General features: G+C 38.9%; 1 protein-coding gene across 10 annotated transcripts in view; it reads right to left on the bottom strand.

The window, feature by feature from the left end:
- Positions 1-25626, bottom strand: part of GREB1L (GREB1 like retinoic acid receptor coactivator) — a 133190-nt gene that overhangs the window by 51074 nt on the left and 56490 nt on the right. For 6 of the 10 annotated variants that reach the window (XM_032123302.1, XM_032123310.1, XM_032123332.1 and 3 more), the window contains exons 3-6: positions 11639-11810; positions 11179-11376; positions 4293-4469; positions 1414-1590 (exon numbers count right to left, since the gene is read on the bottom strand). In XM_032123302.1, coding sequence (XP_031979193.1) covers positions 1414-1590; positions 4293-4469; positions 11179-11376; positions 11639-11807 — 721 coding nt within the window. In that variant the 5' untranslated portion in view covers positions 11808-11810. The remainder of the gene's footprint in view (positions 1-1413; positions 1591-4292; positions 4470-11178; positions 11377-11638; positions 11811-25626) is intronic. The other 4 variants (XM_032123321.1, XM_032123346.1, XM_032123373.1 and 1 more) reach the window with 1 other exon arrangement.

Raw genomic sequence — 25626 nt, 5'->3', positions numbered from 1 at the left:
TTTTAAAACTGACATCTAATCAGGATTTTTTTTAAGAGAAGAGGGTGTTTAAATGCACTCTTCTGCTAGTTAGACCTATAATGTAAGTGAAGGGTGAAAGATTACCACATGCCTTGCAGCAATACAGGGATAGAACCTATCAAAGTAATGCCCATGAGGTTGACTCTTGGTTGATTTTTCTAAACTTCCATGGGTGCTCAGAACACTTGCAATTAGCATATAACCAAAAGTGAAACTGGTATCTGCTTCTTCCACATGTGCATTACTCCTGACTGCATTTACCAGGACACACACCAACCCCAACTGCACGAGCGTCAGGGAAGGGTTCCAGAAAAAAGATGCCAAAAGTAAAATAAGGTTTCTTTTGTCTGTATTTGGAATTTCACTACCAAATAAAATATTTGTGTCATTTTTGTGAAAAATGCTGTTGAAAAGCCACATCCACTTTAAAGCAGTAGTTAATTGTCCTTGTAACGGAGAAAAGCAGCTGAAGCCAGGATCCCTTTGAACCACTAACTGATACAAACTATAATCACTCATACTGCTCGGAGATAACCATCTCTTTCTGGTGTCATGCTGCTATTCACATGAGGATGTGACTCTTCAGATGTCTGTCAGTCCTCCTGCAGAGCTTCCCCTCTTCTCACATCAACCTTTCTGGAACAACAGGGGCCAGATGGAACTCTGTCTTCAGTGAGTGAGACCGCAGATGAAAAAATCAGGCAGTCTGCATATAAGCCAACTAGGTAGACAGTGAGTAGGTAAACCATGCTTTCCTTGAGTCTTTGCACGGTTCTAGCTCCAAAAACCTGCATCCTCCAATAAGAGACCCCATGGCTACTTTGCCTTGGGGGTCACAAATGTACCCTCTTGTAGCACATAATATCGCACAGGCTGCTCTGGTAGAAGGTAAGACCAAGTGTAAAACACTGCAAATGGCAGGACAACCCAAGTTTTTTCTTTCCCTGAGATCACTGACCTGAGCTTTTTTAATCTTACAGCATGCTAGCTATCCTCAGGCATTAGACAGATTGAATTGCACCTGCTAAGATGAGTATCAATGGAAAAGCAATGTTGCAGCCCTGGCTGTGAGTCACTTTGCTTCAGGCACATACAAGAATCATCAGAGTGAGTAACCCTTTTTTCTACCAAGATGACTGCACAGTCTAAGATGGGCAGATCTAGAGCTCCCACCAAAAGCATGGGGAGATGGAAGAGTGTTTACAACTGCATGGTTATTATTAAGACTTAAAATTCTTTGGCAAAATCCAGACTTGAGTGAAATCAGTGAGAATTTTTCCTTCAAGCAGTTGCTTTTGAATGCATACATTTTCAACAGCAACTTTCAATTTTTCATTCAACATCACCCCTAGTAGCATAAAACATCCCTAATTGAATGGGCACCTTTATTACCTTTCCAGCAAATAAGGGGTCCCTTTGACAGTACACCTTGGGAGCTTCTTACTAGGTAGTACTTTAAGTGCTTCTGCTTCTTTGGCTGAGTGGTTAATTTCAGGTTGATATGATTGGAAAACTCTGTGAAGTACCGAAATCCTCTTTCTCCACAGCCTATACAATTCCCAGAAAATCCTGGAAGAATGAAGCAGAAGATAAACAAACAGATTAAATGTCTTGTACTATCTGCTAGGAATAAGGCCATCTAAACCTACCTGCACACTCAAGTTCCAAGCAACTGGAGGCCTCCAGACAGCCAGCCTCTGCAGGCACAGCACATGCGTGTCAGTCTTAGCTCTTCTGAAACTCCTCCATCTCTCTGGGGCATACAGACTTATGCCAAAATCCTACCACCAATTTTCCCCTCTACACAGCGCAGAGAATAACTACTTGGGAGGGGGAGAACTATGTTGCCACGCTAGGAAATTTCCATGAGGGAAAAAAAAAAGCTATTTTTTCTACATTAAAAAAACATGAGTTCCAAACTGCAGACATCTCTCTCAAAACAGTGGCTAATCCATCAGAGCGACTCCATATGACTGAAATTAACTTTAAAATCAAATAAATTTTCCCTGAGACTTCTTAAACAAAACACTTTCCAAGTAAGCTGAACCTTACATTTTATTAAAGTGTTGAAAGCAATCGTTTGATGTCAAGATTTGCATGGCAAAGTTAGGAGTGCTTCAAAATAGTTAAAAAACCCTACAGCCTCTCATGAAAGTTACAAATTTAGGAACAAAGGCAGAAGACTGCTTCTCTGCAACATTTCCAACAAGCTTTCAAAGAAAGGCGTGAAACTTTGAGTTGAAGTCTGGAGAACAGGGTCCAGACTAAGAATTATAAGCAGCCTTGATTACCAGTGCCATTCACAGCTATGTTAATGGGAATCTGGCATAATGATGGCACCAGTCGAACATTTCATAGAACAAAGCACAAGACATGTTCTGAAATGGGTCTGTCTTAAAATCTTTGTTGTTTAAATCAATCCTCTATTATCTAATGCTGAACAATTAAGCTCCCCTCGTTCACTTGCCATTCCACTCATCTCTGAATTGCTTTCAACCTTTAATGAAAAAATATTCTCTCTGGAATATCAATAATGATTTATAAAAGTGCTAGCAGATTAATACCTAGTGGAAATGCTTTCCTTTTGTTTGTTTGGGTTTTTTTCCATTTACTAATCAGTTCAAGATCTGTAAGAGAATCGATTTTTCATTCTTGCTGCTATCATTATTTTCCACAATGACAAACACCTTGGAGAATGCTGGTTCCGACATTCACCTGTCAGCCAAATCAATAGGTTTATGACAAAGATATTCAGTGTTTTTAACAAAATGCCTTATCCATAAAACCCTTATTAATTAGGCCACTGTCTTTAGCCTTTCTGTGCCTCATTGTCAGCTTGGACGAGCATGCCAAGAAGCAAATTTCTTCATCCTGTTTGCTCTGCTTCTCCTGGGACTGAATCATTCTTTCCTTTCTCCCTTGCAGCCCACAGGACCTACCAACGTATCTCCACAGTTTTCAGAAATAGTCACCAGGGTCTCACAAAGCTACTGAGTCAGTTCTTTGCTCATAGGTGCCAGGTACAGAAGCCTTGAGGCACTTCAATACATCAGCAATGCCAGAGATGTGAGTCACTGGGCTCATTATCAAATGAGACCAGAGATGATAGATGGATACAAAGCTGGGAATGTGGGGGAGGCTTACCAACAAAGACAAGTAGTACCACACTTAATCAGGTTTAAACACCATCTGCCTGTCTATCAGATAGCTCTTATTGATCACCTCCTGACACTTCCCCTGCTTAGCAGGGGAGAAGCTCCTCTGAATCCTGAAGTGTCCACCAGAGTACCCCGTTATCCCACATCCCCAGCTGTACCCAGCGAGGGTACATCACACCACAGCCCCTATCTAACTCAGGTCAGTGGCATTTCTGCCTCAGGCCCAAAGGTTTACAGTGTGTAGTAGCATATCAAATGGATTCAATGGAGAGATAACATTAAAGCACAAAACAAGGCTGTTTCCAATTGTTGCACAAAATATTGCTGGTCTGGACCAGAATTCAAGCAGTGCAATTAAATCAGGGTATTTATCCTTTGTTGTAATTTCTTTCCTGTTGAAAGGTCTTTCTGAATATATCCTAGGCAGAACAATGACAGGAGGGAGAAATGAAAGAGTAAATTCAAAACAGGCTAAAGGAGCCAAAGTACATTAAATTACTTTTACTAGCTTGTTAAAATGTGTACCAGTTGTGACCCAGGCAGGAAATCTAGGTGCACATCGGCCTGTCTTCAATTACCAAGAGATATTGCTGTATTAAAATTTTAAACTTCATAAATGTAACAGATTAGGACATAATGGCGGGGGGAGGGAAGTGTCCCTATGTATTGGGTTTTGGGAAGCAAATTCCTCCCAGAACTTCTGCTGAGAGCAATGACCTTGGTGAAGCCAAGGCCAGAATTCATCCCTTAATCCACCAAAAAATAGATAGTTCATTTTCAATACTTGCACGAGCATATTTCTTCTTAAATGAAAATGCTCTAAGCTCGAGCAGAGATAAAGAGTATATGGATAGTTCACATTTAGAATGCCAGGGCTGCAATTGACTTCTGCCCACACAGAAATCCACAAGATTCAATTGTGGTTAATTGTGGAATCAGGGACTTGTTTTAAAATGGGCTTTTAAGGCAGGTCCATCTACAGATTTGATTTGATTATATCAGTCCTCTCCTCAACATATTTCTAATAGAAGGTTATTAGCTGAAATGACATTAGATAATTTTCAACTGGCTTTTTTCCCTCTGAATTATTATAAAGGAAAAAAGATCTCTTACCTAAAAGTGCATTTTTTCCATGATCATCTGGCAAAAACCGCTTGTCAACAGCGCAGACTAGAATGTGCTCAGGAAGGTTGGGAGATTTGGCTCCTACTAACAGGAAGCCTGCTGGGATATCAATTTGCTCCATGCACAGAGATACTAACCGTAAATCCTTGCCTGCTTGACAAAAACCTACAAAACAAAGCAAAGCAAATGATAACTCTTCAAAAGAATTCATTTAATTTTCCTCGTTTTATCAGTTACGAAAGCAAATGGGGCTTCACAACTTGATGCTGTAACTGAAGTTTTAATATATCCTTTTTAAGGAAAATGGAGGAAGTTGAGATAGCATCTCATCAGAACCACTAGCTGAGGGTTTCAGAGACAATAGATAACATTATTTTAAATATGCTGAACATATACAGGCACAGAAGAAATTTAAGTGTCCAAACACTAGACATCAAATGGCTCCAAAACTCAATTTTTTCAAAAAGAACCAAAATAAGAGGGTAAGCTTGGGATTTAATAACAGAAAACAGGTCTTAAAACATGCCAAAGCTTATTTTTTCTTTCCCAAACTTAAGTTTACAGTTTTTTCAACAGAAACAATTTTGTCTTTGTTGCTCGTAAAACGCTAGCATTGATACATAAACACTATTAAATAATAAAAAATAATGATAAAAAATGATGACTGAAGTTTAGTACTGGCTACTAAAAATTATTTTATTGCATTAAAATAATTAAATATCTAAATTTTAAATTCTCTACACATTTTAGGAATTCCAGCAAATAAATAATTCACTAGCTTTGGATATGCGAATCATGTTTTCTTGAAGTCTCCAGTTGAGTCTCTTGAAGTCTCAGTGGACTGCATAACTTTCAAGTTTTCAATTAAGTTTTTTCCCCACTCAAATACACATATGCACACAAAATAAGGACATAACATTTGTTCATGGGCTTCTAATCAATGTAGGGCTAAAGCAGCAAAAGTGGGCAAAAATGGGGACCTGAGAGAGTTTCTGCTGTTCTATGTCCTGCAATGAGCAAGTAGCAGGCTGGGTCACACAGAAAGCATAGCAAGGCAACCCAGAGCAGTGTCCAGGCTAAATAAACAATAAACAAAGAAAATCATAATCACAAGAAACAAGATCACAGTTAAAAAAAAGAGCCTGTGGAACTAATTTTGAAATTACTTTAACAGCCATTAAGACTTCAGCTATCAATACCTATTACTTACACTTAATTTAAAATATTATTCATGTAGTCCTTAATTGTCACAGAAATTTTAAGGAAGAAGAAAAAATCCTGGAGAAACACACTGTCTAAGCATCTGGGAACACAATGTGACCACAGCTTGACCAATAGCCACCCCAGCCATTATAGATACGTATGCCTGTGCTCTTAGCTCCTGTGCCAAAACCTATAGCAACTTCAGCAAAAACTATGGAAGTTAATGTGTTCTGGCTTTATCTCAGAACTGTACCAGGCACAGAGCCTGTGCAAAGTGGAATGCACAGAATCAGCTTGCATGAATTTCCTGACAAGCAGCAGCTTGCTGAAAACAGGGTCCAATACAGGTGCAGTCTTATGCCTACACCCACAATTTGTTGAACCAGTTCTTGGCTGAATGGTTTCTTTAGTTCTTCAATCAGCTCAGTCCTAGCAGCAGCTCATAGAAAGCTAGCTTGGATTCACCCCTCACACACAGCTTTTTCCAGGCAATGAATTAAAATGAAGTACCTAAAGCTTTCATGTATGAATCAGTGGATTATATCAATAACTTACCAACAAAAACTTACATATATTTTAGGGGGAAAGTATTAAACCTGCATATTTAAAGCACGATTAGTTATTTCCTGATTAGATGCCATTTGATTTTAATGTTAAATTCTTCTTAAAGCATGTTCGTTAAAAACATATTGATCCTAGTCAAATAGAAAACTAGGTACCAGGCTAAGTATTATCTAGACTTTTTGATGTAATTTAGAAAGAAACTGTCACAGATAAACACAGATACATTCAAAATAAAATTTGCTTATTCAAATGTTTATGCCACTTGGGTATTATACCCTGAGTTTTCAAAACTGACCTGAAATACTTAGGCATTCAGTGAAATCTGAGTAGCTGACATGCTCAGAAAATATCACTTCACATCTAGATTTAAAATAGAAAAATTACCCACTGCTGACAATGTGGGCAAACAGGAAATCTGTAGATAAGGATTTTGAAACAGCAAGTGCAGTAAGATTTCAACACTTGTGCTTTTACACAATTAGCTTCTAGCCCAGTCTCTACCTAAAAATGTCCAGGAAATGCCCAGAAGCACAAATGGTGACCAACAGGAGGCTTTTGAAGGAATTGTTAGCAGTAGCAATACTAGCACAAGCAAGCTGGTCAATGCTGTTGCATGTCAGTACAGACTTGCTTTCCAAAGGAGCACAAAACACTGAGAATGGTGAATATTACACAAGAAGCTTCGAGCCCCTTGGAGCACTTGAGGGTTTTGATGTCCCAGTAAAGTGAAGCAGTGCTCCACAACATCCCAGGCGAAAGCAAAGACTCAGCTTTACCCAGGCTAGGAGCAAAACAACTTCAGCTACACTTGGAGTAGCTGTGTGTCACCATTCTGCATCAGTCCCCAGGGGAGAAGCTACAGGAGAACCCTAAGAAACAACATCTTTACGAGTTTACAAGCATAACTCAGTGACAGCCTGCTATCATGGGAACAGCAGCCTCTTACCTGAGAGGCTGTGCATCTAAATATACTTAATATTTCCCACCATTTAGGATATGTAGGACTGGACTGCAGAAATGCTGCATCCTGCCTAATCCCCAAACAGTACCTAAGATTTACCTCCAGTATCATCTCTTACTTATACAGTGCTCTCAGACCCCTTGCACGCTCCCCCTTCTCCCTCCTTGCACAATCTCCTTTGGCATCCTCCTCTGCTTTGGCTGGCGACATCTCTGGATCAGAGAGGTATGCAAGTGTAGACTGGCTGACCAGCACATGCCTCTGTAATGTTCAGCCTGTGAGAGAACTGTAATTACTCCGCTGCCCCAGGGGACTTAAGTTTGGGGACACTGATGTCATCCAACCAGCTCCTGAACTTCACAAATCTTGCTGAAATTCACTACCTTCATCATCTCTACCCCTCTGCCAGCAATGGCAGAAAGCAGCTACCAGCTCAGAGCTCACAGGCAACTGCATAAACCTCATTTTCTAAGGTGGTGAGACAAGAAACAGGGCTGATACCAAACGGTTTCCTCTGGCTCCCCTTCTGCAGAGGGAAAGGGATCCGGATGGGTGGGCAGTGAGAGAGGCAGCACAGACAGACAGACCCTCAGAGCCTCCATGAGCTTTTCTCTTGCTTACTCAAGAGCTGCCACAGGAGAAGCAGGGAGAGCTGCAGACGTTGGCCAGGTACAGCTGGAACTTACTTACTTCCATCAGGAGATATGGAGAGTATGCAAATCTGCTTCTGTGCAGTAAAAGGTTTGAATTTTCCTTCAAAGACATGCAGATGGTATACCTCAAGACCCTTTCATTATCCTTCTTTCTCTTGGCTTTTAGGGCTGAAAAGTACTCTTTTAAGTTTCTGCTGCTTTTTGAAACTGAATGAGGAAATTCCACCCAAAACACATTGATCTGGAAGCAAGTAACTGACTGCAGGGAGATGAAGGGGAATTAACCCTCTCTCTGTTACATTGTCTTTTTCTAGCTAGCAAGCACCACAGAGACCCCAACTTTATTTTCTTTTCTGTTTTGCATTATTTTGCATTGGTAGTTAATTATCTGGTAGAATAATAATTTCCACACTAGGAAAGACAAGACATAATGTCTCAGTACTAGCTGAACTTGTGCTGTCAATGTCCAAGACTTAAAACATTTAAAATCCATTTACATTTCATAGCTATTCACTTCTAATTGTGCTGGCACCTACATTTCTATGTCAAACGGCAGTAACACATTTCTTCTAAAGAAGAAAGAATGGCACCTTAATTTACTTGTGTACCTTTTATGAAAATCTAAGTACCAAGAGGAGAAAACGTGAGTCACTAAACCAAACCAACTTCTCTTTGTGAAATCCCTTACCAACATGCAATTAGAAAAAGCAAAAGCCCAAAGTTAAACTGCTGAACTACTAAAAAAAAACCAGAACCAGCATCTTCTCACCAGATCTCAGCTTTGTTTCAAAGAAGGAATAGGCACTTATATTTCAATTAAGGATTTGCAAATAGCAGGAGCACTTACCAAAAATCAAAATATTAACAACTTTTACAGACATTATCTGCATTTCTTTGAGAGAAAATTCACTAGTTTTTGCTTCTGAGAAGCACATTTGCATTCTCCAAAACCACTTCATTGAAAGTAACCCAGTCCCATCTTCCTGAAAACGTATCCCCACATCTCTCAACAACTAGAAGTGCCAGAATCTTCTTTAAAAAGAAATTTTTATCTATCCTCCCTTTCCCCAACATAACAAGACACAGTTTCCATGGGGGGTGCCAGGCCCTTGTTGGAGTGTAATAAACGGGGTATTTGCATAAGGAATTAGCTTCCAAGAATTACATATGAATTAGGGGTCACTGTCACTTGCTATTGTAACCTCACAGTAACTGATCAGGTGTTAAGTACCTGCTTACCTAATTGCTTCTGAAACTACCTTGGCCTTTCTTTAAGCATCAGGTAAATTGAGGATTTGCTAACAAAAGAAAGGTGATATTATTGTGTTTCCCACAGGTCGCATAAAATGTTATTCCACAAATTGGAAACGGCCTCTTTTAAAGCTACAGCAAGCAAGCGGTTCAGAACAGCTTCTTGCTAATGCAAGAATTTTGTTGCCTATTTGAGGCGCCTGTATGAAGACAAAGAATTGAATTCAGGAAAAGCACACAGCACAAATACCTTAAAGGGAAAAAGATTTCATCCCATCTGATCCAAAAGGAGGGAAACAGGTTTTACAGCAAGAGGAGCTATAAACCGCAGGTTCTAGTACCAACGTTTTGCTCTTGGATAAGCAATTGAATACGTGCTTAATTTAAAGTATCCAAACACAGTGAGTTCAAATAGTCTATCAGTATTCTTTAACATCTTCATAATGTTATTTACCTTTGCAATTAAATAACTAAGATAAGGGATGTAAACAATGGTAGTGATCCTGTCTTACATCTCTGGAAGGCATATTCATGAGATGAAAGATGAGCTATCAGATTAATATCTTGCTGAGATATGGTCTGCAGTGCGAATGTTTGGGAACCAGGGCATTTTAAACAATTATGTAAAACTGTCCTAACAGATCACCAAAAGTATTTGGAAAAAAGTCTGTTTTCCTTTCCTTTTCCAGATACAAAAACATTGCTCTCTTAAATCAGCTCCTTGAGAACACTGAAGAGCAAGGCAGATTTTGTAAACTCAGAATGGTAAACTTAAAAATGAGTAATGAACAACCCTAAAATTCTTCAGATATAACACACAAAACTTTCTTCTAGAGTCCTTTGATCATAAAAGACTTATAGATAAAAATCAAAACACAGACCTGCCCCGGAAGGTCTAATTTTTCCAGGACATACTAAAAAGCTTAATATTACACATACATATAATATGTGAAGTGAAAAAGTTACTGCTCCTGCTTCCCACAGGAGATTTTGCAGACTTTATTGATACTTGTCCTCAACTGAGAACACTTTCCTAGAAATACATTGTTTTATACTTTCTCCTTCTCTCCTCCTTCAAATTTACTAGCCTTCAAAGAATAGAAAACACCCTTCTGTGTGAATATCAAATTTTCCCAGCAACATTCCCCAGCTTCTTACAGCAGCCAGCCAGCCCTTCTGTTCTTTGTGCTACAGGGCAGCAGTGTTACAGAGGGTAAATGTGCTCGGATAAGCTGCATTTGGAAGTGGAAAAGGCAAAGATGACAACACATGCCACTAAACGCCCCCCGAAAATATCAAAGAATTACCAGCTATTGGTACTTACTTCTATCACTTCATATAACCAGACACTTCAGTAAGGTTCGAAACCATTTTATAAATTACAGCTTTTGATGAACTGTGCACAAGGATTCAGGGGGATATTGAATAAAATGTCAAGAAGGGCATTTGGACCTGGTGGGAACAGTTTCTTATTTACAGGTGTCTGAAGTTGGCAGGGAGATGTTTTTACAAGAAGCACATCCAATAAATACAAGTAGATCTTCCTTTTTTGAGGCAGTTAAACCTTCAGAATAGAACAATTTTGGGATAAGATGAACCAATCACACCAATTTTTCTTTGGACAAGTAGGTACACGCATAATGACATGGCCCTTTCTTTAACACATTTAAACCCAAAAAAATATAGTATTGTCAACAATTTTGCTCATCTTGAGCAACAACAAATCAGGACAGCTCAGGGTAAGGAAGCAATGGCCAGCAGGCACATGGGGAAGACAAAACAGACAAGCTTCCACTACCAACCCTCTTATCACCTCAGCAGCAGAAAGTACACTAAGTGTCCTCTCCATTTTCTTTCTCCAAACTCTTCCTTCTGCCCATGCAACTAAATCCAGCTTTGCCAATGTTTCCAAGAACAGCCTAGGGATAGACTGAGAACCAGCCATAGTGATGCCAACTCAGGTAACCTCTTTGAGGACGACAAATCAATGATAACCACAGACAAAAAGAGGCTTTCAGAAACGAATTAAGTGCCACAGCCAGTCCTTGACACTGCTTTCCAGTGATACACGAAACTTTATGTCCTCAAACAAGTCCTTCTAATACGTATTTTGTCAGATTTAAGGCTTTGACTACAAACTGTATTTTCAGATCTTCTAGCTCAAGAATTTCTAACTGTAGAGAGTGCACATTATCATTAGAATCAGTTGTGACGGTCCTACAGCAAAAAAAAGGATACCAACCATCAGTAGTGCAAGACCCTTCTGGGGCAGGTTTTTGCGAGTATGGGATTGGTGGACTACTCGAATCTGACAGGTCTTCATCCTCCTCTTCATCTTCCATTTCATTAACAGTTTGGTTGGTAGAAAAGTCCAGGTTTCCATTTTGTGAATAGCGATGTACTAACTCTTTATCCAACTCTTCTACCTTTGGCTTCACATCTGAGGAATAAAAATAGAAAAAATAATAGGAGATAGTAAAAATTAAAATAACTTAGAAAATTAAACTTTTCAACAGTATCTCCTTTTAAAACAACAACACATATCTCCTTTTAAAATAACCAGCATGTCATTCTTTCCCCTTAACAATGCCCAACATTCAGATTTTGTCATACAATGAACTGCTGAGCAGTTTTTGTGCTTTTCTTAATGAAACACACCCCACCCTTTTCACACACAGAAAAACAAGTGAAATGTGCCATACTTTCATGGTTACCTTCCGGCAAGAAAGGAGGCTGGTCAGGATCCAGGTACAGCTGTGAGAAGATTGGCCGTGGGACAACGCTGCTGCATCTCAGAGAAGCTTCTATGGAGTTATGGAGAGCTTCTTCGAAACGGGCAGATTTTAGTTGCCCTGCATATGAATTCCCCATGATCTAGAAACAGAAAGGAAACAGCTGATAAGGGGATGGGAGAGTGCATGCACAGAGAATTTACAAATGAAGACAGAGGTCTTAGTATCATCCATGAGAGTGATATAAAGTTAGCAAAAAAATATGCTACGGAAACAACACCTCTAACTAACATTTAGTAACAGTGTGGCCATGGAAGGTTTTAAAATGACATGTTGATGTCTCTCTCTCAGTCTGGCAGACTGTATCCTTCTGTTCCACTAAGCTTTTAGCACATTTCCAGCACACTGCTCTGTGTCTTCTGCATACATGACCTCTCAACAGCCTCAAGAACCTGCCTGGTATAAAAAATTAATGGAGGGTAGATAAAATCATTATTATTTGGGTTTTTTAGGATATTCAGAGTATAATACAGAAAGTATGTGACAAACCCCCAAATTTTAAAAAATCAAGTTGGGCTTCATCAGTTTTTGTCAAAGAGTGTGTTTACATGATTTTTTACTTGTCAGTATGCCATTACTTGGAGAGAAACTGTACACAAAGACATCCAGTAACTTGATTTTTTGCTCTTGCTCATATTAACTGAAATTACATGGAAGGTCAGTTTCTCTGTCTTTTCAGAAATTTCACCTCCTGTCTTCAGTGTAACAGTATGATTTACATGTAATCCGTCCATTAAAGAATCTAAACATACTCTTACAACAAAAGATATAAGTAATAAAAGAGAAATAAATAACTTCTAAACCATATGCAGCAAATGCAGTGAAATGTCTTTATTTGAAATTATGCTTTACACTTGTATGGTGATAACAATAATTTAAATCTCTGCTTTAACAATTAATATCTCTGTTTATATCAATGATAAGTTTAGGAACTTAATTAAATATTCAAGCACAAACAGACCTGTAGATCCTTTCTTCCCCTTGGATGGCATTACACAGCCCATAGACTGTTATATTTGTGCACTCAGCACTAGGATATGGGCTCTCAAACACAAACATTTAGTAACAGGGTGGCCATGGAAGGTTTTAAAATGATATAAGGGAGACTCACTGAAATATGAAATTTTCCACTTCGCTAGATCATTATACCAAATGACATTTGTTCCAAAGAAACACCAATCTAACATTTTCCAATATTCAGAATACAAGACTGCACTTTTGGAGAAATTGATTTCCACAGAGAAAAGTTTTCCCCAGTTAAATCAATAGATAGAAAAGTATAAAAGCTTATAACATTATCTTTGTACTTCCCCTCACTAGATGTCACCTAGCCCTACAAACAGGAAGACACTTTGGCCAAGAAGATACGCTGGCATTTTCAAAACCTACAGTTCCACTCCTGCTTTATCACTGGGTTGCTCAAGGTCCTCAGGGCCACCTGTTAAAGGGCAATAATCACAACAGCCGCTTCCAGCAATGTTTGAGGTCTGCTGGTGTAGACAAATATCTAAGAGCTAATTATTACTACACTACTGGATACATGGCGTGAAACAAATCAAATTACTCACCTCTAACCTGGGAGAGAGGGTCAGTTCCCTGTTCAGAGACTTCATGCAGCTGTGGGAAAATAATTCCCCATCTCTGACTATCAGACTGGCTTTTAATAAATTTTGTGGCAACTACACTTCCCTACCCCAACCAGAGACAATACCAGATAAAAAACCATTAACATGACAAATTCTGCTATTTCAGCAGTAAAATACTTCAGATAAGTAGATTCTCTTTTCCTTTCCTTAAGTTTTCATTAAATGTGGAAATGGTAGGGAGTACAAACACACAATTACAAAGTGTGTTAGGGAAAAAGTTACACTGAAGCAGTATTAAGGTGGCAGCACACTAAAGACTGTCAGGTGCCTTTGAAAAAAAAAGAACTGATGAAAATCAGCTAAGTGACAGAAATACTGATTTTACTGAAATCCATAAATATACTTCCATAAATATAAGCAAAATCATGACAGACTATTATTGAATTTCATATAATAAAATTTAATTTCTCTGCTATTTATGTCAGTTATGATGTGCTTAAGGTAAGATTTCAGGAATGTATTCAAATGAAAAGACTTTAGTTAAAATACCATAACGAAAATGACGCAATCTTCATGAATCAGAAAATTTGTAATTCCCACAGCACAACGTCTGCCTGAACTCTGTTCATTCTCCATGTTTTCTACAGCCTACATGTTGTATATAATCTATGACAACTCTTTTAATTTTGATGGGAAGCTATTAATAAAACACAGTATGCACACAGCAAAAGTGCTGGCAAACCAAGGCTATTTGATTTGCATCCCTGGCATCTATACAAGGAGACTTGCCTGTAGATGGGGATTGTCACGGATTTACCTGAGAAAGCTGGTTAATGTTACCAGAGGATGTTTCTAGTTTGCCAAGAGAAAACAAGATTGTTGGAAATGCCAAGTAAAGCAAAGCTCAGGAAGCACAGCTTGTGTGAGCTCTGGTCCCTGCAGCGTGGAAGCAGAGCAAGAGGAAGGCTCGTCAGGGATGTGCTTGTGCAACATCGGGCAGGCAGAGGTATCAGAGGGCGGAGTGGCTGCGGGTCCTGCTGGGCTGCAGCAGAGGAAGCTGGGAGCCCTGGAGAACAGCATGGGGCAGCTGATTTCCTAACACTGCCTGAGGCCATTAGGGCAGCTGGGCCTCATCTGGAGTTCAACAGAGCAGGGGAGGGGAGAGCAGGGGCCTTTCCTTCTGCAGGGAGAGGAGGTGGCAAGACCCTCCTGCAGTGAGCTACTGCCCAGATCAGGTTATGCCATCTTGATCCATCCTTCTCAAAAGCCAGGAGCACCAATTCAAGGTAGTAACTGCTCAGTGTTTCTGCATTTGATTCTACCCCTAGGTGCCTGGTGCAATTAGGAAGTGGTTAATTTTCCTCTTCTCAGGGTAAAAGGGAGGCAGCCCCCAGCAAGCACACCTCAGCAGCAGCAGAGGAGACAGCAAAATGTGCTTTAAATGGGCTCAGATGTGCTGAGAGGGCTTGAGGAGGTAGCAGAGCCTGGAGGAAAAATAAATTGATGGAATTTAAAGGGAGGCAAAAAAAAAAAAAAGAAAAAAAAAAGAGGAAAACCAATTTCTCTTATTAAGACATGTATCTGCCATATCTGCACTTAAATGTGACCAAAGCCAATGATTTAACATGACTAAATTAATGTTCATTGTTAAAAAAGTTACCCAAAAAATATGTCTATCCAATATTCCTATATGAGGTCATTTGGTAAAAATAAAACAAACAAACAAACCCCTCTTACTATAGTGAAATTAAGACAAGGTTTTCTTAAAATTCTGCCCATCTGATGCATCAGTGAGCTCGGAAGGATGTGGGAAAGACATTCCATTCTTGAGTTCATTTGAGCTGATCTGACACAGTGACTGAGAGAAAACAGAGCTGGACTTGACTCAGGAGCTCCTCCCCGATCTCACAAACCTGGTTTTATGCTGCCAACACTGGCACATCGGGGTTCACCCTCGTGTCCATTGTCCCATATCCAGCAACACTGTACGGAACTCTGCTGGAGCTCACCTGTATGCACCTAGGGGTTTCTAATGGGCAGGAGGTTTGATGTGAGGGTAAATAATTATTTCCATATCCACATGCACACTAATTGTAGCTAGCTCAGCACAGAGCTGCTCAGATTCCCAGCAATGAGCAATCTGCACATCTCTAATTCATTATTCCAGCCCTCAGCTTTCCTTTTACCTGCACCACCCGATGGATACCAGTGTAATTCTTAAGTTGCCTACTTCTCTTGGCAACCTTTTGAGGTCTGTTTTGGATTGAACCCGACAGAAAGTTATTATGTGCAAAGGGTATATGTATTTAGCTGCTATACCTTTTCCTTCCCCACCATCCTACCAAGGAAGGAGGTTCAATTTGGCAACAGTCATTCTAAGGCTTCCCCTCTACCTCAATAACTTTCCTGCTGTACACAGACAAATTTTATTTAATTTCCTTAAAACTTACTGTGGGGCTTAGAAGACATTATCAGAATTGAATCATTTCAAAATTAAATCTGAAAGAAACCATGAAATAATAGGGGAATTTCCTAAAATTTAGATTACTTGCATCTCCAGGTGCTATCACTCTCAGCATTCTCTGAAAAGATTCAGGTACTAAGGCACCACCACACATCTCCATTGCTGCTGTGCTTCCTCAAAGCAAGTTTCCTAAACCCACTTCAAGTCTTCTTTGCAGTGGCCCATCACTGAACTAGAAGATTAACCACGAGGTTTGCTGGAGTGAGAACTGCCTTACAACAGAGCTGGAAGGAGGCTCTCACATTTCAATCTGTCTTCTTACAAAGACACATGAACAAGGCAATTGTGAAATTCCTCTAACCTGACCACAGGTAAAGGAGGATTATTGCCATAGCTTTTAATAAAACAATTAATGGGCATTCATTTTGGAAAGCAAAACTACAATTACCATGAGCTTCTATCAAAGCAGACAGAAATGGAAATAACAAATGCAAAATTTAGAGAGGATTGATTTTAACACTGCATCACTTAACTGTGTGGTGAAGGACTCAGGGAAATTCTAATCACTCTTTCAAACCCAGAAGCTAAACTTACAAGAAAACCTTGTCAATTCAAGCAAATAATGTTCCATGTGGTCACCCAGGTTTCAAAAGATCTGTGCAGAAACGTGACATGAGATGTTTGAAAAGAACCAGAGCCTAGGTCCAACAGTGTGTAAGTACAGTAAAAACTACCCACTTTTAGTTAGGAAAAAAGGTGACTATGCTCCTTTACATTGAAAAAAAAAAAAAAAAAAAGTCACTTCTGAAAAGTGGATCGTTACTCAATAACTCTTGGGAGCCAGAACTGCACATTGAGTTGAAGGCTCTGCTAGTAAAAATATAATCAGATCATTCAGTACACCAGATACCACATATTTGGCCTCCAGGTGGGTCATGACCCCAGAGACTTTAAAGGAGAGGAACCGAACTGGAGGATGAGGGAGGGGGTGAGTGTTGTTGTTATGGCTTAAAGCAATTTCACAATTACCTGATAGTGACTGATGAATCTGATGCAAACACCCTCTATTAAGTCAGCTCTATCAAGTCCTTACTTTGTGTTTAACCTAATAATGTAATTGTGTTCTCCAAAACACATAATCTGGTTTCTGATCTGGCCTAACCCCACAGAAAACTGTCTCTTCAAAGGAAAAGAAAGCAAGTTCCTCCACAAAGGCATTGCCAGGCCCAGCACAGCTTCTGTATCTCAAAGGGTTATCTCAGGCAAAGAGAGACCAGGCATCTATTTATGCTGCAGAATAACTGAACCGGTTGTTTCAGGTACAGCTCCTGGTTTTGATTGTTTACATCATTCTTAGTCATGTTCTGTGAGTATTATTTTTTCCCATTAGAGCACCACTAGGATCTATGAACATGCATACAGCAGAAAGAATGTCAATTAATAATGGCAGTAACAAAAATAAACACTAATTGAAAGTGCAGTCTTCAAAGTCAAAAGTCTATACACAGTATCAACCATAGCATTCAGTGGGGAAGACTTATGAGTGACTCAAAACAAGACTGTAAGGTGGAGTAGAAGCCTTACTTCATAAACACTGTAAGATCCCTTTTTTCCCCCTCACAGTCTTTTCAACATCTTGAGACTCTCACCCTGTTTTGTCTTCACTAGGGATATTCAAACTCAACTGCAAAAGAGCTTACAATCTTGTGTAGCAAGTGACAAGTCATTCACAACACCTTTCAAGAAAAATGAATTAGTTTGGATTTACCTTATTTACAGTGAAGTTTCCTCTCATCTTTTTCATTTTATTTTGAAGAAAATATTGTTTGCATCCAATACCATTTAGAGTCTCGTCTTTCAGTCTAATGTTGCCACTACATTGTAATGTGTAAGAGTAATGGGAAAGATCAAGAACACTTTTTTTTTCCTGACAAGGTTCTTTCTCTTATTGCTCAATTATTGGTATCTGTACTTGGAGTATTGCATAAGATTATCTGGGATTTGGACAATTCCTTGGACACAGACAGAAAAATGCATACACTACAGAGCCACATGCAGGATGGTGGAACAGGGCAGCTGTTTCCCCACAACACCAAACAGAAAGCAAATCACAAGTGGTCTTAATATGGAGGCTGCTATGCCCTTACTTCTCCATCCCTTCCACCCCAAGACTATTCCTACAGTCCTCAGGAACAGCTCATAAAAACAATGAATATACTAAAGGTAAAAGTAACACCTGGATGCAGGATGCTGTTACTAAGTTGAACTTACATGCATGAAGCTACCAACTTCAAGTCACCCCCAAATGCTGCAAAAATTAAGCCTGAATTGCATTTTCAGAAATTTGGTGACCTGGGAGTTTTCAGCTTCACAGAATAAACCAGCAGTGATGTAACACTGAGGCTGGCAAAGGAAAACCACCAAGAAATAGCAAGTGAAACACCATCTCCTTTACCTGAAGTTTGAAATGCCTCTTCAGCCCTTTTTAACGGTGTTATCCACTGAGCTGTACACACAAAGAGCAGTTTATGACCACAATCAAACACAGAATACACTGAGAGGCACAATGGTGCAGAAGTCCCTGCAAGCTGAGCTCAAGTCAAGTTTTACAAAATGGCAGCTCAGCACTTTTCAGTTACAAGTTCAGCACTTGTGTTTATTGCCTAACACTACACATTTTCCTTCATCTTTCAAATGTTCTGACAATACTTTCCCAGAATCTTTAGATGCAATCTTTTTCTAAGCCTGAAGTTCTAAACCACTATTTTACAGTTAAGTTTTTGTAGTTGGAATCAAGCTACGTAAACCCAACAACAGTCAGTTCTTCTTATTATCCAATGATAGTGGAAGTCATTTTGCAAGATTTCTGCACATGAAGCTTTGTGACAACAACTGTACAGGCCTTGCACTGGCTTTACTTTTCTCCAGGTTACGGCTCTCACACAGGAAAAAAAATGCTGCATTCTGGAGAGGTTAAACTCTTAAAACACAGTGAGAGAAAAACTGGTGCAGACAGCGCACCAACACATTCCTCTAGTGAGGACTGAGGTGATTTAAGATTAAGCATGTTCCAAGCTTCATTTGATGCCATTTCCTCAGAAAACAGATGCAATAAGCAGATGAAGGAAAACACATAAAAGCTTTCATGAGTTAGTTATGTTGATTTAGCCTACTCTAACTGCAAAGCTTTTGGAGTCTTTTCAAATGAAGTTATGAAATGAGCAGATAAGTTACTGTGAAGGTTTTGTAGGGTTTTCTAAATAAATTTGTAGAAGATGGAGCAAATCCTTTTATGCTGTGGGAATCTTTCACAGTATACATGGGAAAAGGAACATTACTATGCACTCTTAACAGAAGGGATACACTTCTCTTTCAATAGAAAAACCTTCAGGTAGGGAAAAAAACGGTTATCAACCCACAAACATTGCTTTTGGTTTTGAAATTTTGGTGTTGTTAAAAGACTTCATTATTTTAAAGGGAGTATATACTCACACAGTCATTCAGGGATGGCACAAATAAATCACTAAGGAGCGCTTTTGAAAACCTCAGCCTGCTTCCTTAGAACATGCATGCTCATACATAGCTCTCCCCACTTATGCTTTCTGTCCTAAATCAATAGGAGTATTAACCACGTTATTAATGCCAGTGCAGTACAACCAAATCAGTAATGATGCTTAATCCTAGCTGTAAGATCAAGGTATATTTTTGCTGCAAAATTTTGATTTTGCATTTAGTTGCAGACATAATTACAATTTACTCTTCTAAGCACCTGAAATGTTCGCACGGGCAGGCAGTTATGTGTTTGAATCACCTCTGTGCCCAGCAAGATCATGGAGCAGATCCTCCTGGAATCTATGCTAAGGCACATGGAAAATAAGGAGGTTACTGGTGACAGCCAACACGGCTTCACTAAGGATAAATCATGCCTGAAAATTTGGTAATCTTCTACAATGGGATTAGAGTGGTGGGAAGGGATCCCGTGTGGAGAGACCTCACAGGCTTGAGAGGTGGTCCCATGAAAACTGCATGAAAGTCCCAACCTGGGTTGGGACAACCCCAGGCATAAATACAGGCTGGATGGAGAATGGATTGAGAGCAGCCCTGAGGAGAAGGACTTGGGGATATTGGTTGCCAAGAAGAATAATGTGACCCAGCAATGTGCACTTGCAGCTCAGAAGGCCAACTGCATCCTGAGCTCCATCCAAAGCAGCGTGGTCAGCAGGCCAAGGGAGGGGATTCTGGCCCTCTACTCTGCTCTGGTGAGACCCCACCTGGAGTGCTGCATCCAGCTCTGGGGTCTCCATCACACTAAGAATGATGTAAACCTGCTGGAGCAGGTCCAGAGGAGAGCCATGAGTTTGATTAGAGGGCTGGAGCACCTCTTCTGTGAGAAAAGGCTGTGAGAGTTGAGGCTGTTCAGCCTGGAGAAGAGAGAGCTCCAGGCAGACCTCCAGTGCCTAGAAAAAAGCTGGAGAGGGACTTTGGACAAGAGCATGGAGTGATAGAACAAGAGAAAATGGCTTTAAACTGAAAGAAGATAGATTTACATCAGGTGTTAGGAAGAAATTCTTCACTGTGAGGGTGGTGAGGCACAGGGGTTGGAACTAGATGGTCTTGAAGGTCCCTTCCATCTCAACCCATTCTATGATTCTATGAATTCATTCAGCTACCACTCTTAATAACACAGCAGATAAAATTAATTTAGTATATGAGCAATTAACAAAATAAGCACAAATTTGTTCCCCAAATAATGAATTCAAAATCAGTAACTGTTCCCAAAGCCAATATATTTTAATTGAAACTTTGTTATTTTTATATACTTTTCATATACATAAGTGTTCAGCCACTCACTGACAACACATATTCTGTTAATACACAGATCTTATTGTAAATTAGCTAACAACTATATTTAGTAATTACCAATTAAAATGAACTATTCAGAAGCATCAGAGACATAAAATCTATTTATGTCGTTTACAATAATCTATGAAGTAAACTATCTTCTCAGATGCACCAGTTAATTTAAAGCTTTGTTTCTCACGAAGATTTAACGTTCATTTCAATAGAACATTGTCTAATATTCCACCATTTAAAAAAATTAATTTCCATAACTGGGAAGCTCAGTGAATGGTCTTTCTAAATAAACACAAGTCAGTGTTTGTCAGCAATATTAATGCTGGTAATTATCACTTACTGCTGACTTTTATGAATTATGTTTTTGTTTGGGGCTTTTTTCCCAGTTGCTTCTATCCTGAGAAATTGAAAGGGAAAGTCACCAATGTTTCAAAAGAGCCATATAACGCCATAAAAAGAAGCAATCACAATGGCATCTCAGCTGGCATTGCATGTGAAAATGAAAGGGATGGTGATCCATCAAGCATTTTAGGACTGGGCACTTGGAAGCTGAGCACTTCACCTACTATCCCAGGCATACTTTGAATGTCTTCTCAATTAAGTTTGTGACCAATGCTTCAATACAACTGGACTAACAAAGACCATCATATAAGGCTAAAGAGATTGAAGTAATTTCCAACCACTGAGTTTGCTCAACTTGTGTTTCATTTTTTTCCTGCAAATTTTCTCTACACCAGTTCTCCTGATCTGCTTTCAGAACTCAGTACTGTAAGAACATGTTCACCTGCCTGGTATTGCCTTCAATAGGACTATGGAGTAGGACTCTGCATCATGGCTTAGCAAACCCTGTATGTAAATTATTGTAAATCCTTAGGCCACTAGGCTGCAAAATTTTAAGTTTATTTATTTATTGTAGGCAGAAGGTACTATTTGTATAGGAACTTATGCTCGACATTTTTAAAGACTGCTCACCAAGATGACATTACTTGATAAGAAAACAGAAAAAAATTTCACTATTAAGATACAGAAAATAGAAGCTAAAATGTAATCCATTCTGACACATCTCAACCTCAGATTGTACAGCATGAGCATTAAAAAGAAAATCCTTGATAAAGATCATTTCAGATACATATAACTACAATAAAAGTATTTTTCTCCATGTTTCTTTCTTTTTTTTAAAGTTTTCTCATGGGAAAGTGATGCTAAATAAGGGAGGCAAAGATATTTTTATTGCCAAGCAACATAAACGAATTGCTATTCATTTTGCAGAGACATTAGTGGTTCTGAAAGTTCTCAGTTCTCGAAACACATACGAACTGGCACTAATAAAAATAAAACTTTCTGAATAATAGGCATAATGGCAGTACAGATTACATTGGCTCTTAAAACTTTCCAAACAAAGATGACCCAATTCTTCACAAATATCCACTTAATACTTTCTTTTTCCACAGTATTCATCTTATCTGATGCATGTTCTGGTTTTTGACAGCTGCAACACGCTAAAAATAAAGCACTGGAGTAACATTTTGTTGACTTCAACCTTTCCATTGTTGCAAGCAAACTTTTTCCCCCCTAAAGTTGGCTGAGCTGGAGATGTACCATGGCACTTCTTCAAATATGCAACTTGAAAGTAATTTCAGGGTTACCAACTAAAAAAAAAAAAGTCTCTGCAGCCAGAACGTGTCTATGACTCTACAGAGGATAACACCCTGCATCCAAGCAACTCACACATGGCATTTCCCCCTTCACCCGTAAAGTGCATAATTCTGCCAAAAGCACCATCAAGTTTTGTTCCTCTCCATTGCCAGAAAGATTATTAAATGAAACCCTAACACAGATTTCTACATTAAAAAAAAAATCAAGTCAAGAAGAAATAAACTCAGCCTTAAGTAATTAAACTAGCCTTCATTAATGCACTTGGAGAGAAGGTTAGGTAAGTTGTTGGTTCCTCCCATCCTCTGAAAAGGACTGTTTTTCTCTCTAGATCCCCATCTGGAAACAGGCAAGCCTGAACAAGAGTCCTCCTTGGTTTTACAAGCTTAGTCATCCCTAAAAAGGAATCAGCAAAGGTGAAAATGAGCCCCTCTCCTTTCACAGAGGGTTGTGTCAAAACGTTTGTCAAGTTCCCTCAGAGCTCATACCTGCACAGCTCTTCCAAAAGTACCATTTTCAAATAAGTCAAAATGATCATGTGTCTGCTCTTTTGAACTCAAAACATGTTTTAGAAAGGAGCAAACAAGATTTTTCTTACCTGAAGCCCCCATGTTGTCACTAGATAGAGAGGCATATCTAGCACTTCTGCAGTCACTTTTAGCCCATGATGCAGAGACAAGAAAAAACCAACACAGCAAACCCAGCTGCTTTCATGGCCATTTCTATGCAAAAAACAATGCACTGAATGGACAAGAAAACCCTCTATTGGGTCAAAACCATAAAAATCAGCTTAAGTCCACAAGTAATGTCAATTTAATATCATTCAGACACTTTTTGCAACTTCCCTGCTGCTGGGAAACTGTCCAAATTTCTCATAGATAATTTTAGTGGAAACGAACTTCCAAGTGCAGAGTGCTTTGTAGAGTTCTTCCTTTTCCTTTTCTGCAACATGTTTGTCATGTGTCAAAGCTGACTCTGCTTTCTCCCCTCCCCAGAATACCACAAATTCTTCTGTAAAATAAACAAAGATCTGTTCAGAATCTCTGAAATTACCAGAGGCCACCTTGATCAAAGCTGCACATCTCTGTTGGTCCATCTGTAATATCTCTGATTTTAGATAGGATGAAAGTTGCAAGAAATGGGCAATCAACAGAACACCACTTGAACACCATATCCAAGGATATAGCTAAAAAAGAAGAGTCTTCACATCCAAGCTACCTTTTCTAGAAACTTAGGAATCTCAAAAGTTATTTGTGGGATAAATGTCCACAAATGACATTTTTATAATGCCATTTAGATCTAAAGAAAAAATCCATCTTTTTCTTTACTCAAAACAGAAATCCAAAAAATCAAATCGCATACTATTAGCACTTAATAGGAGAAGGAAACAATTTTCCATTTCTAATGCTTGTATTTTTCTGTGATGCAACTCATCAGCCACTATGATAAACTGAGGGGGGGATGGAGGGAGGGCTATATCTTGCAGGAAGAAAAAAATGATAATAAAATATTTGACTTGTTGGAGACATTAGTTGTACTTCTCTACTTTTCTCCCCAAAATCTTAATGATGTTTAAAGGCTGGAATTAATTTACCTGCAACATAAACATGCTAGCACAGGCAATCTTGATTCCTAAAGCTCCTATTATGGTTTAACAAGTCAACAACAAAGAAAATTCACAGGTTCTATGCATTCTTGATGGTATGCATATAAAACATCCTGACACTCAAGAAACTAGTGCTCAAAATATTTTTCTGTGACTGGTGCCACAGTAGAATCTAAATACTATGCATAAAATTCTCACTGTGGGCTAAAATCCACTTCAAAAAAATATCAAAAACCCAAATACCTGATAAATAATCAGTTTATAGATACAGAACAAATTTCTCCAGTGGATGAGGAAAAAAAATATAATAACACATCTAAACCTATTTTACATACTCTGAGTAGTTAAATTCTGAAGTTACAAAATTAAGCATTACAGCTCAAATATGTACTCCTCTAAGCAGTTTAATTATACACATACAGCACTTAATTCCATATAGATAGATATGTAAAACATGATAGTTATTGTCTTTAGGGATAAAGCTGAAAATAGACATCTCATTGAATTCCTACAGCAAAAGCCAGGCCAATCTCATTGATAAATAAATCACTTAATCCTTTCTTCATTTGCCATTACCCTATTGCAAAAGCATGAAGCTGAAGCCTAGAAAGTCAAAGCTAAGGCCTGACCTTCCATCTCTATCCTATCTGGCTGCTCCCTTGTGTACCCCTCAAACACATGCCATCATTTCCTGATGAGTTTAGAAGGGGTTATCAGGAGAATTTCAGAACATGTGTCAGTTTTGTGGCAACCTGAATGCTATACAAACATCTTCTGTGTTTAATAGGCAATTTGTATTTAGTAGGTTTATCCATTCCCAACTTTTATTTGTTTAAAGGTGCCTTAACCTTGACATAAATCAATGCTAAGCACCTGTAAGGAGGACTTCTGAAGAGTTTAAAAATTAAACTCTACAAAGAGCAATATTTTGCAAGCAGGTTTCTTTTAAAAATAAGCCAAACCAACTTGTCAACTTCTTTGCTCACGTTTTCCTCCCCTTGAAAATTATGCAGTTTATTCTTTTCCACTCTTCTTATGGAGTTCTTCTGAAGATCACCAGGCTAGTCAGTACAAAAACGCCACCACTGCTGGCTCCCAAGTGCGTTTTTCTTCCTAATACAACCATGAGTGTTTGCGTAAGACAGTAGGGCCAACGAGTCAGAGGCCCCGGGTCATGCCTTGCAGCAACTCCCCCTTCTAAAGGAAAACAAAAAGCACTGAACCTTTTCTGCCACATGCCCAGTCCTTCCCCCATCACCTCTGTGGTGAAGACAGCCATTATTACATTTCCTTTTGGGTTATTTACAAGGTCTTGGCTCTGACATTGATTTCTTATCTGTTTCTATGACAAATGTTAAGTGTTAATAAGCTGTCCTTTTAAAGAAAGATAATGCTAAACAAATTACAGGAATTAATTACCCCAAACCTATTCTTTATTTTTTTCTCATGAGCATTGAAACAAGAACCGTAAAAATTACTCAAGACCAGAAAAAAAACCCACACTTTTTTTCAGCCAATTAGTAAGTGTTAGCAGATTAAAGGAAATTACACTTTAAGACAGGCAGTACCCTGCAAATCTAAAGCAAATTTGTCAGGGAATATAGAATAACCAGGCAGGCACAGCTCCCTAATGTACAGTTTTTTTAAATTATGAGTGAAGATTTATTTTTTACTTTTTCAGCTATTTTGTTCATGGTTTAAATTTTAGGATAAAAGGTGAAAGTTTCTGAAATCT

Source organism: Corvus moneduloides, chromosome 1, assembly GCF_009650955.1.
Source record: "Corvus moneduloides isolate bCorMon1 chromosome 1, bCorMon1.pri, whole genome shotgun sequence".
In the NCBI taxonomy this organism is placed as follows: Eukaryota; Metazoa; Chordata; class Aves; order Passeriformes; family Corvidae; genus Corvus; species Corvus moneduloides.
Note: the sequence above shows the minus strand (reverse complement) of the source record. Positions and strands in the feature narration are given on the sequence as shown.